The sequence below is a fragment of the Simochromis diagramma genome, unplaced genomic scaffold (assembly GCF_900408965.1).
Source record: "Simochromis diagramma unplaced genomic scaffold, fSimDia1.1 OVJJ01000761.1, whole genome shotgun sequence".
Lineage (NCBI taxonomy): Eukaryota > Metazoa > Chordata > Actinopteri > Cichliformes > Cichlidae > Simochromis > Simochromis diagramma.
The window spans coordinates 212,140-221,144 of NW_024387069.1; the positions used below are offsets into that span (position 1 = coordinate 212,140).

Here is a 9,005-nt window from a genome sequence, read left to right on the forward strand (position 1 = left end):
GCATGCACAGCTGCTGGACAAGATGATCAGTGTCTCTCACGACTCCTCACTGATTAAAGACCTCAAGACTGCTGTATACGACAACTTGAAGTCAAGGTATGTTTATGAATTGTGTGTGTATGCCATGAATGAGTGTAACTGTATGGATGCATGTATTACATGAAAATTCTTACTATAGTGAAAAAATATATATATTATAAAAATGTTAGTTAAGCCCTCTTGTCCAGTAATAGGCCTTTTGATTTTATATCTATCTATAGATGTTTATATATAAATTATGGAAACAAAGTCGTATATTAATGTTTCTGATCTTGCATGAGTGTATGTAACCATGCACATGTATATCCAACATAATAAACTGAGTTAATGTGCAAAATCTCTTTTCAAGATATGTGGCCCTAAAGGACAAGCTGTACATTGCATCAGCATTAGATCCTCGCTTTAAGGCCCGGCCATTCTTGTCCAAAGAGACTGTAACAACACATTCTCTCAGTTGGTGTTGGAAGCAGCAGGTTTGGAGAACATGGACACAGCTACTGTGAGTTACAGAAACAAAAAATTATTGTTTTTTTTGCACTACTCGAGTTAGAATATAAATAGTAATTTCTTTATTAATTAAGTTTTCATTTTTCTACAGCGACAGTCTGATGTCCCTCTCCTGGTGGTGTTGATGAAGTGGATTATGCCCCTCCAATTAAGAGGTCAAAGGACTCTGCATTAATTCTTCTCCTTGGGCCCGCCTACTCAACAAAAACCACAGCGCCACAGAAAACACCAACTCAGAAGGCAAAGGAAGAAGTGAATCGATACAGGGACGTTGAGCCTGTTGCACTTTCTGAGGATCCTTTGATCTGGTGGAGGGACCATGAAAGGGAGTATCCTCTCTTGGCTCTACAAGCAAAGCAGTATCTTTCCATACCTGGGACCAGTGTTCCTTCTGAACGAGTGTTTTCAACTGCTGGTGACATTGTTACCGCACAAAGGAGCTGCCTGACTCCACAACACGTAGACCAGCTTCTCTTCTTGCAGAAAAACCTTACAGTCTCAAAGAAGTGAGGGGGTAGTTATAAATAAGGCTAAATTGCACGAGTTTCACAGAGGTTTTACAATACTGTTCAGTATGTTTTCATTTTTTGAAGTATTTTAAAAGGCAGTTTTTCATTTTCTGATCGGTCAGTTTCTGTCAGTTCACTTGTACACGCTGTGTTATCCTGTGTGTCTCCAAAACACAAGAGTGGATTTCAGGAAAGCTGTGTGAGACACGAACAGCAAAACTATTTCTCTGAGGTTTTACTGATGTTTACAAAAGATATGTTCTATTTGCACTGGATCCCTGATCCACTTGAAATGTATGTATGAAAATAAATATATACTGATGTTAATTAAAAATTACATTATTGTAACTGCTTTAGTATCTGCTCTTAATTTTGAAATTTATATAATTCATTCACAAGGCTTAGAGGGTTCTTTTGACAGTACATATACAAGGTGAATTATCATAATTTTATATATATTATGGTTCATATAATAATATTTCGGACTGATTCAAAATCGAATCGAATTGAATCGAATCGAATCGTGGATCGAATCGATTCGGGACCTTGTGAATCGGAAACGATTCTAGAAATCAGTGACGATACCCAGCCCTAGAGAGGACACTATGATACCTACCCCTGCTTGCTGCCTCTCACCTCTCACTCGAGACAGAAACCGCCCCTCGCCATGATACTGGCTCTAGAACCTGAGCTGTGCTTTGAGGTCAGCCCAACTAAATGTAGTCAGTATTTCTTATTAACTCACGCACTGGGTCGAGCTCCTTCCCCACCAGAAAGGTGGGACTAAACATGGCACTCTGCACTATTGCCATCTGTTCCAAGGACATTGTGCCAGTATAGTGGTTTGTTTAGATGCAACTTTTCAAACCTATGCCATGCTGCCATTTTACTTTTGGAGATAAGCTGCTCCCTCCTGCAAACCTTTCCAAACAAGCTATACTTGTTTAGTATTTTTTTATTCTGACAAAGTTTAAAATTTAACATGGCAACTGTAGAGTCTTAGTTGGCTAAGATGTGTTGTTTGGATTTTGTAGTGTTTCTGAGCAATGCACAGCATGACTGTGGTATACATTTGCTGGGACATCCACTCCTGGGACTGCTGATGGGAAGCTGTCTTGAATTTTTGACACTGATGAATAATCCTGCTGACTATAGAACGATGGACTTCAAATTGTTTGGTCTTGTAACAGTTCCCTTAAGCTCACCGCATTGCTTGTGTCGCCAGCTGAATTTGACATCACATCATGTGTTGCCTTAACCACATTGATGGGGAGCAACAGTTCATCACTCTGATGTGCAGTTGCAGCACTTGTTTCTTCCTCACTGATAAAACTAAGAAAAAAACACACTATGCCAGATTGTCCAGAAAATGGAAAGGTTTAATGGACACCATAACGAGATAATCTCCTTACAATCTAAGAAAGATCTTGATCCGTAATTGTGAAATCAGCTGCTTGTTACAAGCTGAGACAAGTCTCTTGATACTCACTGAAAGCAGCTTTCATTTAGACCCTTGGGTTGTTTTAGTCTAAAATATCAAAAGAAGTTAATAAAAAAATTACCCTTTTGTTCTGGTTGTGATGTGCCATTCCCAAAGCAAAGGGATACACACAGAGCAGAGACGTAGACAGTAATTTCATAGTGTGGGCTCTTGTAAAGGTCAACCTCAGGACAAATCCATCCCATATGGAAAAGATATATTTATAAATCTTATAAAGTTTTTATCTGTCTTGTGTGAAACTTGTATGAAAAGCATACAAGAGTGAAAACAGATAAAAGATCAATTGAAAAATTATATAAATGAAACTTGTATGTTTTGGATACTTACTAAAACAATATATGAAAGTAATGAGAAAGTGGCCACTTTCATGAGTAAGTTTTTACTATTACTTTTCCATATGGGATACACATGCATAAGACATGATCTGAGGACAAAACACAGTTAAACTCACATAAATTTGAGCTGCAAAAGAATCCCCACATATTTTTTCAAAAGGGCAACTTTAATCCAAAGTCCTTAACAGTTCGATCAATGGAATCGGCCATGTACTGTAATAACTTGAACGAGAATCTCCTTCCCTGACCCAGAAAACTGAAGATTAGTCAAATATCAACCAAAAATGTATCAAGTGACTATCAGTCAAGTCCTCCTAATGAGTTCTCCTTATTGAAGTGAATGTTGTTTTAGTGTTCGATGAAGGGATCAAACACAGGGCTGTTACCTGGGAGACTGAAGTTTCTGTTCTTTGCCAAACCAAGTTAAACAACGCTACCTGGTTAGACGAAGCAGCATTTTCTCATCTGCCTTCACACATGTATTCAATTCAGTTGTGTTTATATATCACCAGCCCACAACAACAGTTGTGTCAAGCTGCTTTGTATTGTGAGGTTAAGACCATACAATATCAACTCAAGTAATGTCCCATTTCCATTCCATAGGCTTTAATGTGATGTTGGCCCACCCTTTGCAGCTATGACATCTTCAAACCTTCTAGAAAGGCGTTACACAATGTTTGGAGTATATTTATGGGAATTTCTGATTTTTTCACAACTGCGTTTGTGTGGTTAGACACTAATGTTGGACAAGGAGGCCAAAGTTTCACTATCAGGTTGTGGTCAGGTCAGGGTTCTTTAACACCAAACTCACACATCTGTGTCTTTATGGGCCTTGCTTTGTGCAATGATGCGCAGTCATGTTGGAAGAAGAAAGGGCTATCCCCAAACTGTTCCCACAAAGTTGGGACCATAACATTGTACAAAATGTATTAGTATGCTGAAGTGTTAAGAGTTCCCTTCACTGGAACTAAGGGTTCAAACCCAGCTCCTGAAAAATAATCCAACACTACAGGTCCCCATGCACGGCCATGCACGGCCATGAAAACAATGTTGGTCTTTCAGTGTGCTTGGCTTATATGAATGGAGTGTACGGTCTAGTTTCATCTGATCTATGTTTGATCCTTAAGATCAGACTTCAAGTTTTACCTTGTCACCTAGGATTTTGAAATGGATGCCATTGGTGCATCTACTGGTAGGCTAACAGGTAGAATTGGCAACCACAGGTATTATTTTGTCTTTTATCTGTAGAGTTTTCAATTTCTCTGTGTGCCTGCACCGTCCTCAAGATATTAAGACATCCTTTGACAGTCCAAAGGTGAACTTGTGAGGCTAATTTGTGACTGTAAAGAGACCTGAATGGTTTTCTGTCTCTAGATGGAATTTCCTGTTGGTGCTTTCATTAAAGCAGTCTTGTTATCTTTTTAGCATAAATTGCATACCTACATGTCCTGTCTGAATGGTTTTCCTTCTGCTTCAGATCTGTTTATGGTCCAAATGTGGCTCTTGGTCTGTCTCCTGACCCTCAGCTCAGTGGCCCTGATGACTGCTGTTGGTAAGTTCCACTTTTCAAGATTATAAATATTTTATCTAGTCTCGGTAACAGAAACGTCTTTTGGGGGGTTCCACTTACTATTTCCTAATTAAATACACACACAAAAAAATAATCTTTTATTAGAGATTTTATCATTTTTTTATCATATCAGCACAGAAATATATATTAAAAAAAATTAAAAATTCCCCACTCGCCCCTGCGGGCGGTCATTCCTTCAAGCTCAGGTCCTCTACCAGAGGTTTGGGAGCTTGAGGGTCCTGCGCAGTATCTTAGCTGTGCTGGATTGTCTCTGGGGCATCTTTACACAGCCTGCACCTGGGGTCTTGCCTGGTGTGATAGACCCCAGCCTCAATGGATCTTGTGCTTAGTGCTTGTTGTTCCTGTGCTGCCATGATTAGTGCCTCTGTGCTGTCTTTCAGTTCAGCTTTGTCCAGCCACTGGTAGGATTTCTGGATATCAGCCACCTCCTCTATCTGCCGGTGGTACATACCGTGCAGAGGCCTGTCCTTCCATGATGGTTCCTCGTCTCCCTCCTCTTTCTTGGGTTTCTGCTGCCTGAGGTATCCACTGAGCACGCTTTCAGTTGGTGCCATCTTCGTGATGTATTCTTGGATATTCGTTGTCTCATCCTGGACTGTGGTGCTGACACTCACCAGTCCCCGGCCTCCTTCCTTCCGCTTAGCGTACAGCCTCAGGGTGCTGGACTTGGGGTGAAACCCTCCATGCATGGTAAGGAGCTTTCTTGTCTTTATGTCAGTGGCTTCTATCTCCTCGTTTGGAATCGATGTCTCATTCACTCTTGGCATACAGCTTGATGTCATCCATGTACAGGAGGTGCCTGACAACTGCTCCGTTCCATAGTCGGTGTCCGTAGCCTGTCTTGTCAATTATCTCACTGAGGGGGTTCAGGCCTATGCAGAACAGCAGTGGGGACAGAGCATCTCCTTGGTAGATCCCGCACTTGATGGTGACTTGTGCTATGGGCTTGAGGTTGGCCTCCAGTGTTGTCCGCCACATCCCCATTGAGTTCCTGATGAAGGCTCTTAGGGTCCCATTGATCTTGTACAATTCTAGGCATTCCAGGATCCAGCTGTGGGGCATTGAGTCATAGGCCGTCTTGTAATCAATCCAGGCAGTGCACAGGTTGGTCAGTCTGGTCCTGCAGTCTCGGCTGACTGCTTGGTCTGCCAGTAGCTGGTGTTTTGCGCCTCTGGTATTCTTGCCCATCCCTTTCTGTGCCCCGCTCATGTATTGACCCATGTGCCTGTTCATCTTAGCCGCTATGATACCTGACAGGAGGTTCCACGTGGTGCTGAGGCAGGTTATTGGTCGGTAGTTGGAGGGGACCGGTCCCTTCTGGGGGTCCTTGAGGATCAGGACTGTCTGGCCTTCGGTTAGCCATTCCAGGTGTCTCTCGTCAACTAGCAGCTGGTTCATTTGTGCTGCCAGGCGCTCGTGGAGTGCAGTCAGCTTCTTCAGCCAGTAGGCGTGAACTATATCAGGGCCTGGTGCTGTCCAACTCTTCATACTGGAGACCCTTTCTGGGATATCTGCCACTGTGATGGTTACTGGACCCTGTTCAGGGAGGTCGCTGTGGTCTGCCCTCAGATCCACTAGCCACTGAGCATTGCCGTTATGGGTTGCGTCCATCTCCTATATGCTCTTCCAGTATTGCTCCGTTTCCAGCCTTGGTTGTGCTGTTCTCATATTGTTCCCCTGCCACTGCGAGTACACCTTTGCTGGTTACATGGAGAACAGCTGGTTTATTCTCTTGTCTTCTATCTCTCTGGTGTACCTCCGCAAGCGGCTGGCCAAGGCTGTGAGTCATTGCTTGGCAGTTTCCAAGGCCTCAGGTGTGGACAGCTTCCAGTACTTCCTAGGCACCTTCGTCATCGCGCCTTTCTGCAACTCCGATAGTTGGCTAATCTCCCTCCGTGCTACCTTGATCTTAGCCTCTAGCCTCCTTCTCCATGGAGGGTACTGCCCCTTGTGGCTGTTGAACTTGTAGCCCAGCATCTCACTGATCACTGCTGCTATATATATACACCCAGCACGCCCCTGCGGGCGGTTTATCCTTCAACCGCCACCACCATTTTGTCCGTCTGTATCTAGAAGTCCCACAGGATCTTAGCTCGGTCATTCTCCACCACCCTTGGGGGCATCTCCCATTTTGACTCTATCTCAGAGCTTGATCATGGCACAAGAACAAGCTCTGAGATACATATATATATATATATATACATACACATATATATATATATATATATATATACATACACATATATATATATATATATATATATATATAGATATATATATATATGTATTGAACCGTTCAATACAGTTCTTTCGGTTCGGTACGCATATGTATGAACAATACAAAATTTTTAATTTATTTTATCAACTTTTCTTCTGACGATGCTGTCTGTGTTGAGAGCTCAGTGGATCTGCGTTCGACTACTCCGCCTAGGCTGCACTGTCGAGCACAGATCCACTGAGCGCAGCGCAAGCTAGCAAGACAGAAGTTAAGCTCTCCTTGCAACATGGCAAATTGAACCTTCCCCACCCTCATTCAGATGTGGTCTTTGGAACTATTTTGGTTTTCATGTGAAGTATGACCCTGAAGGTAATAAACTCTCTTTTCCAAAGATGAGTGATTTCTCGATCAGATAGATTAATTTTTTTATTACTTTGTTGTTTCAGCAGCATTAAATTTAAAAACTGTACGTTTGAGTTAAAATATTTATTTATAATTTTAATAAATTACATTAAAAAAAGCATGAACATTTTTTTGCATCGAAAAAATATCGAACCGTGACACCAAAGTATCGAACTGAACCGAACCGTGAATTTTGTGTATCATTGCACCCCTAATATATATATATATATATATATATAGATATATATATATATATATAGATATATATATCTGGAGGAACTGACCTGAAAAATAGGATCATGGCCAAGCTTGAAACCTGGATCCCCCGTAGCCGGTTACCAAGATTACGTGAAGTACCCTCAGAAGGCCATCTGCTAGATGATGTTAATGCAGCACTACGGACAATACCTACAACCACGATTACCGACACTAACAAGCTGATCTACAATACGGCAGCAGTGATCAGTGAGATGCTGGGCTACAAGTTGAACAGCCACAAGGGGCAGTACCCTCCATGGAGAAGGAGGCTAGAGGGCAAGATCAAAGTAGCACGGAGGGAGGTTAGCCAACTAACGGAGTTGCAGAAAGGTGCGACAAAGAAGGTGCATAAGAAATACAGCAAGCTGTCCATACCTGAGGCCTTGGAAACTGCCAAGCAAAGACTCACAGCCTTGGCCAGCCGCTTGAGGAGGTACACCAGAGAGATAGAAGGCAGGAGAATAAACCAGCTGTTCTCCACAGAACCAGCAAAGGTGTACTCTCAGTGGCAAGGGAACAATAATAAGAGAACAGCACCACCAAGGCTGGAGACGGAGCAATACTGGAAGAGCATATGGGAGAAGGACGCAACCCATAACGGCAATGCTCAGTGGCTAGTGGATCTGAGGGCAGACCACAGCGACCTCCCTGAACAGGGTCCCGTAACCATCACAGTGGCAGATATCCAAGAAAGGGTCTCCAGTATGAAGAGTTGGACAGCACCAGGGCCCGACATGGTTCACGCCTACTGGCTAAAGAAGCTGACTGCACTCCACGAGCGTCTGGCAGCACAAATGAACCAGCTGCTAGTTAATGAGAGACACCCGGAATGGCTAACCGAAGGTCGGACGGTCCTGATCCCCAAGGACCCCCAGAAGGGACCGGTCCCCTCCAACTACCGACCAATAACCTGCCTCAGTACTACATGGAAGCTCCTGTCAGGCATCATATCGGCTAAGATGAACAGGCACATGGGTCAATACATGAGTGGGGCACAGAAAGGGATTGGCAAGAATACCAGAGGCGCAAAACACCAGCTACTGGTAGACAGAACAGTCAGCCGAGACTGCAAGACCAGACTGACCAACCTGTGCACTGCCTGGATTGATTACAAGAAGGCCTATGACTCAATGCCCCACAGCTGGATCCTGGAATGCCTAGAATTGTACAAGATCAATGGGACCCTAAGAGCCTTCATCAGGAACTCAATGGGGATGTGGCGTACAACACTAGAGGCCAACTCCAAGCCCATAGCACAAGTCACCATCAAGTGCGGGATCTACCAAGGAGATGCTCTGTCCCCACTGCTGTTCTGCATAGGCCTGAACCCCCTCAGTGAGATCATTAACAAGACTGGCTACGGATACCGACTACGGAACGGAGCAATTGTCAGCCACCTCCTGTACATGGATGACATCAAGCTGTATGCCAAGAGTGAACGAGACATCGATTCACTGATCCACACTACCAGGCTATACAGCAATGACATTGGAATGTCGTTCGGACTGGAGAAGTGTAGTCGGATGGTAACAAAGAGAGGGAAGGTAGTCAGAACTGAGGGGATTGAACTACCAGAAGGCAACATTGCAGACATAGAGGACAGTTACAAGTACCTGGGGATCCCGCAGGCAAATGGGAACCATGA

At 43.5% G+C, this 9,005-nt stretch overlaps 1 protein-coding gene across 1 annotated transcript in view; it reads left to right on the forward strand.

Moving 5' to 3' along the window:
* The window catches only part of cntn2 (contactin 2), an 84,852-nt gene that overhangs the window by 17,367 nt on the left and 58,480 nt on the right, over positions 1 to 9,005 (forward strand). Inside the window, exon 2 of the mRNA XM_040045285.1 lies at positions 4,369 to 4,443. Coding sequence (XP_039901219.1) covers positions 4,377 to 4,443 — 67 coding nt within the window. The 5' untranslated portion in view covers positions 4,369 to 4,376. The remainder of the gene's footprint in view (positions 1 to 4,368; positions 4,444 to 9,005) is intronic.